This window comes from Anoplopoma fimbria, chromosome 16, assembly GCF_027596085.1.
Source record: "Anoplopoma fimbria isolate UVic2021 breed Golden Eagle Sablefish chromosome 16, Afim_UVic_2022, whole genome shotgun sequence".
Lineage (NCBI taxonomy): Eukaryota > Metazoa > Chordata > Actinopteri > Perciformes > Anoplopomatidae > Anoplopoma > Anoplopoma fimbria.
Genome location: NC_072464.1, coordinates 16,133,808 through 16,150,620, shown reverse-complemented (window position 1 = coordinate 16,150,620; position 16,813 = coordinate 16,133,808). Strand labels below are relative to the sequence as shown.

The following is a 16,813-nucleotide window of genomic DNA, read 5'->3' as shown; positions in this document are numbered from 1 at the left end:
GAGATGAAAGAGAAAGAGGAAAGAGAGAAGAAAGAGAAAGTGGAGATAGAGATGAAAGAGAAAGTGGAGAGAGAGATGAAAGAGAAAGAGGAGAGAGAGATGAAAGAGAAAGAGGAAAGAGAGAAGAAGGAAAGAGAAGAGAGGGAAAAGATGGAAAAAGAGGAGAGAGAGAAGAAGGAAAGAGAAGAGAGGGAAAAGATGGAAAAAGAGGAAAGAGAGAAGAAGGAAAGAGAAGAGAGGGAAAAGATGGAAAAGGAAGAGAGAGAGCAGAGAGAAAAAGAGGAAAAAGAAAGAATAGAGAAAGAGTTGCAGGAGAAAGAAGCAAAAGAAAAGATAGAAATGGAACTGAAAGAGAAGGAAGAGAGAGATAAAGTTGCTGGGATGGACAAAAAGGTTGCAGACAAGCCTGAGGAGATGGCAAGACAACCAGAGGAAAAAGCATCTGCGAAACCTGTAGAGAAAGAATCTGAAACATCTGTGGAGGCTGAAAAGGGGCAGGATGAAGGTGAGGAAGAGGTGTTAGATAAGGCAGGGCCGGCTGTGGTAAAGGAGATCCCCGAAACTCGAGCTGCCATCGAATCAGTGGTGACAGTTGAAGACGATTTCATCACTGTGGTCCAGACCATTGATGAAGCAGAAGAGCCGGGACACAGTGTTCGTTTCTCTGGTTCCCCTGAGGCTGAAGGCCTTTGTGTCGCTGCCCAGGAAGAGGAAGAGGAAGAGGAAGAAGAGGAGTCTGTGGAATTGGCCCAAGAAGCAGACATGGAGGCTGCAAGTCTTGAGGAGGTGGTAGATGTTCCAGAGACTCCTGCCTCCCCTGAGAAGGACGCTCAAACCATAGACACTGATGCACCGACAGAGAGCTACGATAGAGATGAAACCACGATGGACGACTCCATCCTGGACAGCTCCTGGGTTGACACACAAGGTGAGATCTCTTTGATGGTTTATTCCTTTGTATTATTTCCCCCCATTTCTTATTTCTTCTGCTTCAAATAAACACATTGATGTTTTCTCATGTTTTTCAATGTCCTGCTTTGCCCCACTGCAGATGATGATAAGAGTATGGCGACCGAGCAGATTGAGCCTTTGCCTAAGGTGCCCAGCTCAGTTAAAAAGCCTGCTGGTGTACAGAACAAGCAAACCCAACAAAAGAAGACAGAGAAACAAGAAAAGCCTGTCAAACCAAAGGCCAAGGGTGGGCGGCCTAAGGGCCGAATCTCCACACCAGAACGCAAACCTGTCCGCAAAGAACCTGTCTACATCCCCAGAGAGGATATCCAGAAGAAAAAAGGTTCCCAGAATTTCTTAAACTATAATCATGGTTGAAGTAGAAGTTATTCATAAATACTGCGGTAATGGTTTATTATCGTACCTACTGCTCAAAAACTGTTGTGTTTTTCATAGAATCAATTTTGTTATGCACTTTTCTGCTTTGTCCTGTATGTTGAGTAAAGTTATTTAAAAATGTTGCTCGACATCATCGTAAGGGGTGTAACGGTTCTTAAACCAAGATCGAAACCACAACACAAACGTCCACAGTCTTGTGATAAAGGTCCGTCTTCCCTGTCGTGGTTACCCTTTGACCCGCTGCTATCTTAAATGACCCCCGGGAACATTCAAGTCAGCAGTGTGGGAACCTTTTGGTTATCCGGGGGAGTACAAAGACGGCAATTGTGTCATCGACAAAACACACACAATTTGTAGGGAGTGTTTCACAAGACTTCCTTAGGGGAAAGGCAGCACTTCAAATACGTACACCAATTCCGTAGACGCAACACTCGTAAGAATCCCCAACAACAGCAGATAACTCCTACCAGTGTCTTGAGAATGACATCTGTGCTCAAGCAATTACAAATGCAATCAGCAATTCAAGAATTTGCTCAATGTGCTGGGACCCCGAGGTATGAAAAATCGAGGTCTAAACAGAAAATTGGATTTGGAGAATTGTTAAACCCCTCATCATGATGTTCCTAACTGGGGCTTTATCTTCACTGAAAGCACAGCATTTTGTTATTTATTGCTGACCTACACAACTGTTTGTGTCAAAAGATGTGCACTCTTATAATAACTCAGGGACACAGTGATTTGAGTCAGCTGTTTTTTAGTATAGTTAAATAAAACGACAACTAAAAAGACTTTCTGTTGGATTGTTATCCTGCTGCATTTTGTATTTGAACATGGTTTAGTGTCTGTATCTGCTTTTGTTGTGTCTCTGCTTTTGTCAATGGCCTGTTTTCTCTGGTAGCTGTGATAAGGAAGGCCGAGCTTACCAAAAAAACGGAGACTCAGAGTCAATCCCCATCTAAGAGGACTGTGATGAAACCAGCCATCCGCCAGACCCGTCCCACCCAGCACCACTCCTGCCCCAGAAGGAGACCCACAGGTGACACATTGCCTTGGTCTGTCAAACAACAAGTGTTTTCTGCTGGAGAGCCACCAACTCCCACTACAGCTTACCTCCACTGTCAGCTTCAACCTGGTTTTGACATCCATTTTGTTTTGTTGGTTACCATGGTTTGCTTTTGTTGTTGTATTTTATCACAATAAAAATCGACTGTCATACATGTTTCATTTCCTTCATTAGTTTTTTGTTCACATCTTCTCTTTGTTCTTTTAAGAGAAACTTAACACCAAGTTGAAAGTATAGCTTCACTGACATCTTGTGGTTTGGGTTTTCAGGATTCACTGAACACTTTCCAACAACCCTTCCACATCACTACTGCAACGTCAGCAAAAGCAAGATGTTCAGCTGGTGTTAAGATACTCTTTAAATGCATCTTCCTTGCTGTTACCAGATCCAGCCATCTGTTTTATGTTTTTAGTGAGCTGTTGGTGGTCTGTTGGTTTGTCACATTAATATACTAATATTGTATATAATTATTCCATATCATTTAAAGGTTGCATAGTTGTTTTGTGTGAAAACCCCCCCAAAAATGTTCCTGACCTGTCTGGTCTTTCATACCCAATCTTTTATCAACCTATGGTTGCCAGGCAACTAGTAATCCATATTTTTGTTCTGTGGACCTGATACAATAAAAACTCTGTCCCAGTGGCAGTTTGCACTTCATTTTCTCCTTATGGGCTGAATTCTGTGTCACTGATGATGAAAGCTCGGTGTGCTGCTGCATCGGCCTAATTAGATTATTTTCCAGGGTTGCCTTACATAATACTAAATCCCCCACTCTGTGTGATATCTTGCCAAATCTTTGCAGAACAGAATTCTCATTGAGGCAGCAACCCGATCCCACAGAACATTTGTCATATAGCTCCCCATGCCAGGTTTGGGAATACAAAGTTGTATTTATGTACATTCATATGAACTCATACAAACCAAATGTCCCCAAGGATCAAGGACACGTATATGATGTTAATCCTTCAAAGTAGGCCATTAAAAGGGTTCTCTCAGTGTATGAAGGTCAAAACATGTATTCTGTCTGTGTTGTAATATTCCTGTTATTCTGTTTTTCTTTCTCTCTCAGAGGGGCTACCAGACGGTCGTCAGCCTCTAAGTGTTGCCAGAAAGTCTCGCGATAGAGCTTCGGTGAGTACACTCCATCAGCCCAACAATGAAATGAGAAATACCATATCCAAGCTTTACTGGCAAACAGCCTGACTCATCAAGTAGTTTTGAAATAGGACAATTAAATAAACGTCAATCAGGACAAACTGTAACTGAGGATGGAAACCAAAACGTTCTCTTAAATGGCAATGACTGATTGCCCTGTCTCCTGGAAACGGGACTTTCCAAAATTAGATCAGCTGTTTCAGAACAGAAAGGTTGGTAAACATGAGCATGCAGCGCACAGTTCATTGTATTATAGTATGCAATTAATGCATAATTAATTCAAAACTGATATCAGATGTTTACCTCTTGCTACTAATATGAAACTAATACACAAGTTGTGCGTCTTTAGTAGAAACTCTGAAACAATAAACACCACATTAATTAGGCAGAATAATTATCATTGGAATTGAGACTTATTAAAAGCTGTTACATATTTTCTCCTGTGACTTCCAGAGCCAAACCTAATCATCTATTCAGATAAACACATTACAAACTGTTTAAGTGAGTGCTGTCTCCCCTCTGTCTATTTAAGCCCTAATCCCTGCCTGAAAAACAAGGAATTGCATTTCTGTATCAACACCACTGCTAGTTTTTGCTTTTGTATTTTGTGAAACAATATTTATGTCTGTTGCTTTTTGTAAAATATTTGCCATTGTTGCCTTGTTTAATGGGTCTTTGCAGAAGTAGACAAGGCTGATCCTTTTAGAGCATTTTTCTTTTTTACTGAGTGGGTGTCGAGAATCACCCTGTGACATTTCTCCAGCGGCTGTGGTCGTGACTGCATTTTACTCCTCCACCATGTTAATGACAGTTATTGTGTCTAAAATAACACAGTTTCTGCATTTCTTAAATGTCATGTCATTAAAGCGTACTGTAAGAGGGTTCTGTCACACTGAGCCCACATTATAATTCCCTTTTGATTTATACATTCTTTTTACAGTCTTCAATACATCTCTTACCATGGTCTGCAGTGAAACTTGAAATATGCGTGCATGAGATTTTTTTTTTCCAGTTTGTTGTCAGCATTTTGATGTCATACATTTTAAATGTCTTAACTGACATGTTCACAGTGAATGTGCATGAATGGCTGTTGTGATGGGCTATTATTAAATGTTAATCGCTTGAGAACTGATGCTAATGTCTCATTCCTCATCCCACAAAGGATACATGAGATCCTGTGCACTGATAATAATGCATGTTAAAGCACTGTTGTTTTCACCATTCTTCTGTCACCCTGTGTCCTGTATTTTGGTGCCATGCCATTCACCCACCTGGCCTCATCGTTGTGCTATCACAGTGCCATGCCCATCGTTCGCCACTAACAAAGATCCCCACCTCCATATCCAAAGTGGCCGCCTCATTAGATAGACCTCGCCCATCCTCAGCAGAGCCTCAAAGCTTCCCAGTATTACAGAGACTCACAGCCAAGGTAGGTTAATGGCAGAGCGGCCCTGTAGCTGCAGGAGTTCAGGAAAGAACATAAAAAAATATGTATTTAATTTGTTTAATTTGTTTTTTGCAATGTTACCTAACTAGACCAGTTGTGCCACCTTTTATGAATAATAAATCAGAGCCTCACTGGCCTAAAGCTCTACCTCTTATCTGTTTCCCCACAGGACGGTGGGTCATGGAGCCCTGTAAAGCGGTCCTCTGTGCCACGACATGCCTCCATTCTGAATCGCCGGGCACCACATGACCATGAGGAGAGCTCCACCTCTATCACCAGCTCTGGCTCCACGGCTCCTCGCAGACCCACATGTAGGCTGCAACTCTCTGATCAACGTACTTCTCACAGTATTGGTACTTAAGTGGTCTTAGATAAATCCAATGTCAATCTTGTCAGCCTCCAGTATGAGTCTCAACAAATTGATTCGACTAATGAGAAAGCAAAAACTGTACCAATGCTGATAATTTATTTCTTGAATTTAGCTTAAGAAAGTGCAAGTCCTTCTTATTGTCCTAGATATCCTCTATTCATCTGTTTGTTTCCTCTATTTCCTCTTTTGCCTCCTGTAGCATTTCGCACAGAGATGAGGGCAGAGCATAGGACCGGACGGGCCCCTAGCATGACAGGTAGATGGGATTCTACATGCTTCTGTCACTATGATTGCTATATTGCATTCAATTTAATTGTAAAGGTTTAACTTGATTAACTAGTAACTCAGTATATATGGCTCTTATATTGTAACAGGAGACTTGAAATAGTTGGTTTCAGAGTCATGAAATACCGTATATCTGTTGGTCTGAAAAGTAACTTTGAATAGCAAAAGAATCTGATAAAGTAAGGATTTGCTCTTTCATACTGATCAACTACGTTACCTTTCAACACCACAGATATACAGTGCCACACTATATCTTTCTGATAAAGAAATCACCAAAATTGGAGTTAATATATTTTCTATGACAATAAGAAAAGTATACGATTTATAAGATAGCACCCCTTTATCTTCAACTACAACCTTAACACTTTTATTCCTCCCCACCAATAACAGAATCAGTGCGCTCACGTTCGGCTCGCAGTGGCCACTCCACCCCCCGCAACTCTGGCTCCACAGCCATCACCCCAGGAACCCCACCAAGCTACTCGTCGTCCTCAAGGACCCCTGGAACCCCACGCTCCCTCAGCTTGATTTCCCAGGAGAGGAAGGTAGCCGTGGTCCGCACCCCACCCAAGTCCCCTGCAACCACACCCAAGCAGCTCCGCATCATCAACCAGCCACTGCCTGACTTCAAGAACATCAGGTCCAAGATCGGCTCCATAGAGAATATCAAGTACCAGCCCAAAGGAGGACAGGTGACGCTCTTCTCCCTCACTTACCCCAAAACCTTTGCTACCCCAAAACCCGTAGCCTCTATCTAACTGCTTGCTTTTTTCTTTCACCTCTGCAATGTTACATTCCAATCTCTACTTGTTGCATGCATTCTGTTTTTCCTACATGTCTCTGTCTTACTAATGATCTCAGAGGCGGTTATTCGAGAAGTTGTTAGTACTAGTTACCTACAAAAATGAAAACTACATCAGTCTCACCTTCTGTCCATATAAACATAGAGATCATCTGCATACAAAGACATTTGTGATTATCTCCTACCAGGCTATAACCTGGATCCTGTCCTTCAAACCTTGAAGCAAAAGCAAAGGGTTAAATGGTATTTAAAACAGACTACAAGGCCAATGCTTAATATTCTGGTTGGAATTGTATTGTAAAATGTGTTTTTGTATAATTTCATCTTTGTTGATATGATTTTTTTCCGATGGACCCTCTCTCCTACCTCTCCACACTCATTGTTTTTTTATTTAGTCTCTTAGCTACCTCTTTCCTCTGTTAGTCCTTCTATCCATTGCTGACTCACCAGTGTAAAATAACGATGATGTAAGAAAGAATGATGTGTTGTATTCAACACAAAATTCACATTGATTAAAACTTAGAAAGTAAGCAAAAAACTCAATATTTTCTTAACTTTCAATGCATAAAATGCTAGTGCAACGCAAGAAATACCACTTTTTACAGGGCCTTGAGCATCTATGAATATTTATGGGAACCACTAGCCTATAACTTCTTTAAAGTAATGCTTTTGAGATTTACTTTGATTTAAATAATAAATGTAAAGATAGTCACGTGTGTTGCAGTTATTTGTAAACCAAAGACTCAGATAGCTATATATTTGTCCCTTTGGTCTTTCCCCATGATCTGAGAACTGAGGACAGCACTTCAGCTAACAGAAATCTGCATTTCAAACTGTGTTTTCTATTGCTGCACAGAATCTGCATTAGCAAGGTGTTTAAGAGTGTATATCCAACACTACAGTTTGACAAACATTGTGTTCCAGTCTGAAATACAGTCTGCACTGCAACAGGAAGAATAGTGATGAAAACAGCAGTGCGTGTCTGTATCCATTAGCTCTTACAAGCCTCCACTGATGACCTGATTAGGAGTCTAAGGTTTTGGCTGACATCTTTTTGACTTTCCTGATCTCTGCACTGCTCTATGCAGCCAGCCACAAAATAGGGAGGGATCATGCAGCCAAAAGTTGTCACCTGATGCAACGTGAGCATAGGTAGCCCAGTGTGTACCTCAACGGGACACATTGGAAGATGTTTTAGCTTTAATTTTGTGACTATGGAAGAGTTTGGCCAATGCTTAAGGTGGAATTTCTGTCCTTTGTTTGTGTGTGCTTGTGTTTAGCTGTGAAGACGTCACACTTGTTGACATCTGTTATCTTTACCACACTGTGTCCTGTTATAAGCTTACCTTATTAGAAACATGCAGTAATTTATGACATTAAATCTTATGTCATAAAATTTGCACAGAAATCCTGTCTAGAAAACCTTTAATGTGTTAACCCATAGCCCTACAGTGCATTTGTGTGCATGTGTGTGTGTCACCCCTGGGAGGCAGTAGGTGTCTGCTGTGAGACAGTGATGGCAGCTTTTTTGTAATCACACACAGGGGCAGTGTCTGAGCAGAGCAATTGTCCCGATCCCCCAGCTTCTCTTTGGCCACAAGCTGAATGACACAACGTTAAAACTTAATCTGCCTCTTAAGGCAATGGCTTTATGGTATTTTGATGAGTTAACTCAAGGTGTTTAAAGGCATATGTGTGTTTAATAAGATTCAGAAAGAAGTGTTGAAACAAACCTAAAGGCTGCTATTTATGTCTCATAGTTGGATTTATCAAAAGCACTTGAGAGAGGAATTAATAATTACTGAATGTAATTTAGAAAACAGTGATAGATATACAACAAAAGAGTTCTGGCATTTGAATACAATACAGTAGGTATACATTCTTTATTATTGTTATTTCTACATTAATTGAATAAAGTATATACATTTATTCTTGAAATGGTCCCTCATAGTCACTATTGGACCACTGTGCTTTATACCCATATCATAACCGAAAATATAGAAAGAGGATCTTTTCAAGACATCATTAATGTGGAACCATGTTTATAAATTATATATATAAATTTGCAAGGTTTAGCTTCAAAGTCCCTAAAATTTTGCTAGCTAAGCTAAACTTCAAAGTGATGCTGCAGTAAGGTTCATGCAGTCTTTTTATGTTATGAACCACATTACTTTTCTTCTAAACTAACTGCTGCAATTTACAGAGATGAATAATTAATTTAGAGGTTTCTATGCTGTTGCCATTGGATGATGTGTTTAAGAATGGAAGGGTGGTAATCCCATTCCCTAGCGTGCCTTGCGCCTCCTCTTCCTTGCCAGAAGAACATTTGAAAGTGTATAGTGAAATGGGAGTAAAAAAGTAACCTTAATTAATAATTTCAAGACATTTTTGAATAAAAAATATGTTTTTGCTATGGCCCTCTTCTCAACCCACTTGTTTGTCGTGTTACCCCCTGTGACAGAAATACTCCTGAAATACCCTGACCAAGAAATTCAGTCATGTTTTAAGCTCAGTTCCTGTTGTTTTTTCTATATCCTTGTTGCTTTTGATTGGCCTATTTAGCCATAGGGATGGTCGAATCCTCTCCAGCCATAGTGGCCTAGCAATATTAATGTTACCAATTAGCTTTTACGTGAGAGCAATAATCCTCCCCCGACCTTTATTAGTTCTTAGCAGCTCCATGGTCTAAATAGCTCCAGTGTCCAAGCCCCATGTCAGGCCTTTTCCTGGACACTGACCTGTCCAATGGTTGTCCTTATAGAAGCACAAGGACCAAAATATGCCAACAGATGCCAAACACAAGTCCTCTTGGATCTGGAAGTCAGTGCTTCGCCTCATCTCCGTTACTCTCTGCCTGTCAGCCGTACACAGTGTGACCTGGACCCAGGACCTGCTGGTACACCTCAGCACTGTTAATTATGACACCCTGTGTTTAATAGAGCCTGGTAAAGATTGTACCACTGAAATAATTAAAAACCTTTATAGTTTTATTCTAATCAATTAATACAGTTAATACATTTGAGGGACTATTCTTGAATGATTATATTTCCATTTGAATGAGTCAAAGTAAAAAAAGAAACATTACATTAAATAATTAAAATTACTAATGAATAATTATTTCAACTTATTCCTTTACACAATCAATTAATATTAAAATGTTGAATATTTAATGAAGTCAACCCGCAGAGCAGCAGCAGGAGCTGTTTGGACAGCTGTTGCATGATCCAGTCATGTGCTGGATTGAGTCAATCACAGCTCTTGCTGTGTAGATAACTTCATTAGACTTCATTCAATTTTTAGGTGCCAACATCTTGAAATTCAGGTGGTCTGTCTCTAAAATAAAGCACCCATTTAATTGAAAATGTTGAGCCAGGAAACAAATTTGCTAATTGATTATGATGAGCCCCTTAAATTAAGTGATATAAAGGTTTGTAAATGTATGTTATGTGTGTACAAATGCATAATTCGTATAAAATGCAATCAATTATTTTATAATATATTTTTCAAAATGGATTAATATATGAATTGATTATAATTAAAGTATTTGTGAGTATTTATTGAGTGCCACACCTTTCAACCTCGGGTCTCTTTAAAATAATACACCAAGTAGTTTTGCCTGTTTATCAACTTAATGATGGGAACGCAATGATAATCAGTGTGAATGACAGCTTGTCGGTTTCACCTGCTCATAGGACACTACTTTTGACGAGAACATTTGAGTTGAGAGTTTTTTATCTTCATGAAACATTTAAAAAAACATTGTACATCAGTATCCTCTATCGACTCTCTGCCTAGTGGTGTTATGACAAGCATTCATGCCCATCCACCATGCAATGGGCCCACACTATCTCTGTATTTCTCCATAGATTCATATTTTTAACAAGAAGTTGGACTTCATTCACGCACTGACAAAATGCAGCTCCCAGGATAATCTGAAGCACTCTCCCCGTGGAGGCAATGTATGTACCCTTCTGTAGTGACCAGTTATTTTACCTCTCTTGATCCTTTGATGGAAAATACTTATTGACATGCAACAAGTTACAGTTTGTAATGCGATGCAAATCTGGAAACATGGGCTTAGCTTGATGGCTTAGTATCATAGTACCTTAGTTTGTTGTTTTTCCACCACCGTTTGAATCTCACCCTTGAACCTTATAACCTCGTATGCCATTCATTGTCTCCATTTGGAACCTTTGTGTGAGGTTAACCAAAGTCATTTTTAAGCTTCACAAGGGTTCTATTAAGCATTTATGTCACTCTCATGCACATGAGCAGCCAATAAAAACATAGCAACTGGTCTGAGAGCTTCTGGTTTTAACCGCCTTCTTGCTTTGAGACCTGTGCCATAAAACCCAAAATACCCCAACTGTCTGACACCAAGGTGGCCTCATGGTCAGATGACCAAAACCATATGCTGGCAAATGTCCAGGAGCAAGTCAATTAATGTCCGACCAGCCCCATCCAACATCTGTGGCTTACCTTTTAATTGGCGGGGGCTAAATAAGAAAGAAATATTTCCACAGAAATCACTGCCATCATTTTTCTTTGGTTAGTTTCCCATGTAATCTTGTAGTACTGTACATATTGTGTCTTGTCTTGTGTTTGGTAGTTAGTTCTCACTGTCTTGTTGCATCCATGGTAGATTTTCCCAGAAACCAGAAGCTGGTGTACCACTGCATTAAAAATACTAGCTTTTAAATTCCTTGGTAATGGCTCTGATGTTCACTGGTGGTCATTCTCTTTATCTAAAATACTGGATTCTGGGTGTCACCCCAATTAAATTTGGCTTGACCTCTCTTCTATACTTATTTTCCCTTTGTCCTCTTCCTCAAGACCTGAAGGGCTCACTTATTACATATTTTGTAACTATGTGTCTCACTCAAGTGACGGCAACCAGGGCATACAATGTGCTAATTGGAAAATTAATGCATGCTCAGTTAACCAACAAACTCCTTTCCTGCAACCCTCTCATTCAGAATTGAACCTTCCTCTTCTGGTTTGTCATGTTGTCCAGTATACTCTCTTTCTATACTTTTGGTTTTATATACTATATTCTTATACTGGGATTACAGTATTTCAAAACATCTTAAAGTATTGTTTTGGTCTCCTCGTGGTTTTTCCTCCAAACCCCTTTAGAATTATTTAGTGCTTTATCCACATTATGCATTGAATATGCATGTTTGCAAGTCTTTCTCCCAACTAGTTTTGTTTCCATTGCTTTATCTGTGCTTCTCGGTAAAATGTATTTATCGTTGGTGTTATGTACTGTACCAACTCTGCTATGTCTGCATCTCTCAACTGCTTTCTCTCCCTGCAGTTTTGAGAGCCATTTACCATAACAGCACACAGATACTTTGTCATCTTTATTAAATGGTATCAAGTTTTCACTGCTTTAATTTTGCATCTAGTTGAGTCTGAACGCAGGAAGTGCAATTTACGGCAAATTATTCAAGTATGTTCTTGACACCCACTGATGTCAAGATTTACGGAAGGTTTTGCATACTCTTATGGAATCAAATTCTGTTAAAATTAATTGATTGCAGCAATATCTAAAAACTTCATGATGCTCTGCACCCAAGCCATTTATTACCTACAAATTCATTGGAAGCTGAAAGACTGACTTACTAGTTTGGCTCCAACTTAAAAAACACCATTTGTTGCAGGGAAACACAAAAAGGTGTTTTAAATGGCTGTAATGTTGATTTCTTGAGGTGGGCTTGGAGTAAAGACGATCCTCTTCAAGAGTCACCAGATGACATATGACACTAAGACTCATGGCTGATGCTGGGTAGTGACAAGGATCTAAATTGTCTGTTAGCTTCAAGTCATTGTATCCATTCAATGCTGTTTACCCAGGTGATAAAAGGTGAACCACCAGGTAAAATACTTCTGCCTGAATTACAGTCAAACAGTTTATTTACACAGTGGGGGGATGAAAGCTTTATGAGAGACATTCTAAAATGAAGTGCCATGCCAGAAAGCCCAAGGAAGCCCGACTCATTCCTCACCTCCGCCCCTGCAGGTTCTCATCCCCAATGTTAAGCTGGACTATAGCCATGTTCAGTCTAGGTGTGGGTCCTTGGACAGGCGGGGCTACTCGGCAGGAGGTGGAAACGTGAGTCTTGTGCAGCTAGTCCATTGTCTCAGTGTTCACGTCAGTGTAATGTCTCTGTTGTGTTGTGTTTTTTTTTTGTTTTAGTGTTTCTTTTTCCTTTTCCACCTCACTTTACAGTTTTTAGTTAAGTCACTCACACTTTACCTGACTGCTCTTGATCTTGAAACTCTTGAAGGACAAAGGGTTTGTGGATGAGTTGTATCGCTTGAGTGGATCCCCTCAGCTTTATGAATAGACCAATGTTGGATACGGAATGGCATAGTACTATTTTCAGACACTAAACTTTCAAGGGTAAATGACGGACAGGTGTAACATTTGGCTGAATTCAAAATTAAGAATTTGGTGGTGGTCTCTGCTGTCTACTCCAAAATGTAATGTTCATATATCAAGTTGGGAATTCATCTACTCCTCACACATGTTTAAGTTCATGAAAAGACCACAGCCACTTTCACACGCAATGATAAGGTATAATAAAAGATACTTTACCACTACTCTCACATTTGTGAGTGCACTGTGAAGTCTGTTTGTGACTTGGTTCAAAAAATAAAGGCTTCAATTTAGCAGTTGGAAAGCATTTAACACTGTCGTTGTTAATCAGATAAATGTGAATTAAGTTTATGATTAATGAAGAATACTACTACTGATTTTTTTTTTTTGTCTGGGTCAAGGCTATTCTAGACTTAAGGGTTTTTCATCTATACACTTCAGCAGTTCTCTTTTAAATAACAAAACATTTAATAAAGGGTATTTAAGCTCTAGGTACATCTTATTACATGAGGTGAAAGGATGACATGCGGCCAAAGCAAATATTAATCTTTTATAATGTAGGTCTACATTTGTTTTGAAATATGCACTTGATACGCCTGAGTGGACTGTCAAGTCCTGTCAACTTGTAGTACTCAAACTAATACAAATTTTTCTTATGAATCATGCAAAATAAAAATCATCAAATGTAGTGTTTTCTCCATGAATAATGTGAATATGATCATATGTATCAAAAAGATTCCAACAATGCAGTGGATAGATTTCATAAAAAAATCGTTCACTGAAGAGATGAGCCAACCTGCAGCATGATGTTCACCCACGCTGACACAGAGAGCATCTCAATTCTGTCTTTAAGCTCATGCTGCATATCTTTGCCAGTGCTATGAATGTGAAATGGACACCAGGCTTGTTGTGCATAGGGATTTTGTGTTTGTAGTTTGTAACGTGGCTTGTGACCCGCGCTGTTCATCCATGTCTCACTTTTCCTGTTTTTTCTTTCCTCTCAGGCTCAGTAAGCAGACAAAAAGTGACACAAAATCATTAGTTACAAACTTCATTCCACCTAAATCGCCGACTTGGCAAACTGATTGCTGACAACAGGCGTGTCCCAGTGATTCCTCTCAGGATGTGTTGTATCTCTCCCTGTTCATTGTGCTGTGTCTAAAGCTTATAGCTCCGCTCCGTTAGCTGTCGGATCGGTTCAATCCTTACATATCTCTCTGTGGTTCCCTCTTTAGATCCCCGGGTTGTTTCACATAACTGCATATCCGTATCTCCTCTTCGCCTGTGGCTTCTTTTTTCCTTTGCATTTCCTTCTTTACTGTCTTCGTCACTGTTATGGTGTTTATTTGACACAATTACAGCACATAGATTGTATCCAATCTTGGTTTGGTTGGTTTCACAGACACTAGCAGTTCTGCACCACCAGGAGAATGCAAAGGCTGTTATTTAACAGTCACTGGTATTCTCCTCTTGTGCTTTTCCTGCCTTATTTTCTAATAATTACATGCAATTAGATATCATTGTGTTGGAATGGGGAAGACTGCAGCCTTTAATTCCTAGTTGATACCCAATCATTTTCTCCAAACAGCAGCTGCAGTTTAGTGCACATCAGACATTCTACAACCCTCTCAATAATTGAGAAAGGGAAGATACTATTTGGATCTCATTGTAAGCATGATTTGAGGTCAGTGGGAGTTTGTAACCTCATTGTGAACTGTAAACTCTGACCTTGTCTTTTCCTGACTTTGCTTCTGCCAGGTGATGATTCAGAACAAGAAGATTGACTTGAGCCACGTGACATCCAAGTGTGGCTCTCTAGACAACATCCATCATCGGCCAGGTAACATTTAGCCTGCACTCGTTCAGGGGAAACTGAGGGGTAGCACTGGGAGTAATAGTGCTGGAAGAAAGGTTAACGAAGCACGCTTGTGAACAGAAATTTGCCAGTGCAATCTCCTACCTTGCAATTGGATTTTATTGAGCACTCGCTCAACACTCCCTTGCAAAACGTTTTTCTTTTTTCTTTTTTTAAATGCAAAATGTGTAAACGCAAATGCCCCTGTATCAAATATCATTATCCATATAATGTATCCAGATTCATTAAATGGGGCCCAAGGAGTCCCACAGGTTAGACTTAACTGCATAGAGAGTAAAAGCAGGTCATCAATTTTAATGCACTGTAGCTGTAATAAAGTACGATCTAATCCAATTTAAATAATTCATTTACTTTGCCGTTTATATTTAACTCCTGAATTAACACTCCAGTCAGGTGAAGCTCAGGCTCTCTATTGAAGCAAGCAGTATACTACATTCAGATTGACAGATTGATGTATCAATCCACAGGCGGCTAAAGGTGGGAGGTGGTGTGATTCCTGGGGGCCTGCTTGTGTTTTATGTGTTTATAACCTTAATGTGTGAGCGTGGAGCAGGATGCTTGTGTTTTGTTGTTGAACTGGAATGAGTCAAACCTGGAGAGGGTCATCACTGACTGAAAGAACCAAAGAATCACACACTGTGGTCACTTTATTAATAATTGTTCCTGTGCTCAGGCGTTCATTGGGTGAGGCAGGTCTCAGGACAATGTTTTCATTCAGTTTATGATCCTTCGCACCTATCTACAGTAGGAGACTTTCTGAAGTGGATGTGCAGTATCTTATCTTAACTCGACTCCATGTAAACCGGAGTCGTTATCTCTGTACAGTTTTTACACTTCTTGCTCTTCTCCCAAGGGGCGGTAATGTGCGTATAGAGACTGTGAAGTTGGACTTCAAAGACAAAGCCCAAGCCAAGGTGGGTTCCCTGGATAATGCTCAGCACCCTCCTGGTGGAAACCGTGTCATGGTGAGTGTCAGTTCCATGCATCCAATCCAAGATTTAAAATTACATGAGTTTTTCAGAGATTGTCTTACTAGTATATGTATGTATACTATTACATATGTATATATATTATGTGTACAAACTTTGTAATCTTGAAAAATATATGCATAACCTGATATACTGTAGGGTAAAACTGTTGTAAATTGTAATTAAAGTGGATTAAGTATGAATGTAATGTATAAAAAGAATGTGTTTACAACAAGCCAATCTTCCAAAAACGTGTAGGCCTTTATCTGTGATGATTGCAGTAAAGGTATAGTATAGGCAACTATCTATAAAAAAGTAATGTAGAGGGTTAATCCAAACATTCAGATTCATCAAGTATTCATTTAGGCTCTGAATGCAGAACAATATTTAGTAAATCAACATCTCTTAAATTATACTTTAGAGTTGTTCTATTTGCAGTTTTTTCCTAAAGCTGACCCACTAAGATACAATGCACAAAATCATTTTAATTCTACATGAAATGAAAATAATGTATCTTTTCTTCCCCATCCACATCTCTCGTCACACCGCCTGCCTCTGTTAGATTGAGAGCCAGAGGCTGATTTTTCGCGATCAAGCCAAGGCACGAGTGGACCACGGAGCTGAGATCGTCCAGTCGCCAGGTCTGTCCAGCTTGGTGTCCCCCCAGCGCCAGCAGGACAGCAACCTATCATCCTCCGCTAGTCTCAACGTGCTGGAGTCGCCGCAGTTAGCGACCCTGGCTGAGGATGTCACTGCAGCTCTGGCCAAGCAGGGTTTGTGAACACTGGTTCTCTGGATTCCGGATCTGCAGCCCCAGACATCCTCAACATGATCTCTCAAACTTTTCTGCCCACTCCTGCCACTCTGAGGCCAACCTCAGCTTAACCACACTCTCTAAACATCTCCACTTCAAGATCCATCTCTCAACTCTAAGTAGAGACTCGAATTAGGAGCTACTGTACTTTGGTCTTCTTTATTTTCCAAATATGTGCTATTTCTGATTAATTTTGTTGGCCTCTCTCTTTTTGAATGATGTTGCATACAGTAGAATAGTTCAGTCTGAGCACTGGTCCTAGATTTAGAGCTACATACAGAGTGGGGGGCCAGGTATTGGC

The 16,813-nt window shown here is 40.0% G+C and overlaps 1 protein-coding gene across 1 annotated transcript in view; it reads left to right on the top strand.

The window, feature by feature from the left end:
* Positions 1–16,479, top strand: part of map2 (microtubule-associated protein 2) — a 32,944-nt gene extending 16,465 nt beyond the window's left edge. The window contains 11 exon segments of the mRNA XM_054615804.1: positions 313–928; positions 1,052–1,294; positions 2,249–2,386; positions 3,495–3,544; positions 5,185–5,326; positions 5,585–5,645; positions 6,059–6,362; positions 10,339–10,431; positions 14,613–14,704; positions 15,584–15,695; positions 16,261–16,479. Of these exon segments, the coding sequence (XP_054471779.1) occupies positions 313–928; positions 1,052–1,294; positions 2,249–2,386; positions 3,495–3,544; positions 5,185–5,326; positions 5,585–5,645; positions 6,059–6,362; positions 10,339–10,431; positions 14,613–14,704; positions 15,584–15,695; positions 16,261–16,479 (2,070 nt within the window).
* The last annotated feature ends 334 nt before the right edge of the window (positions 16,480–16,813 follow it).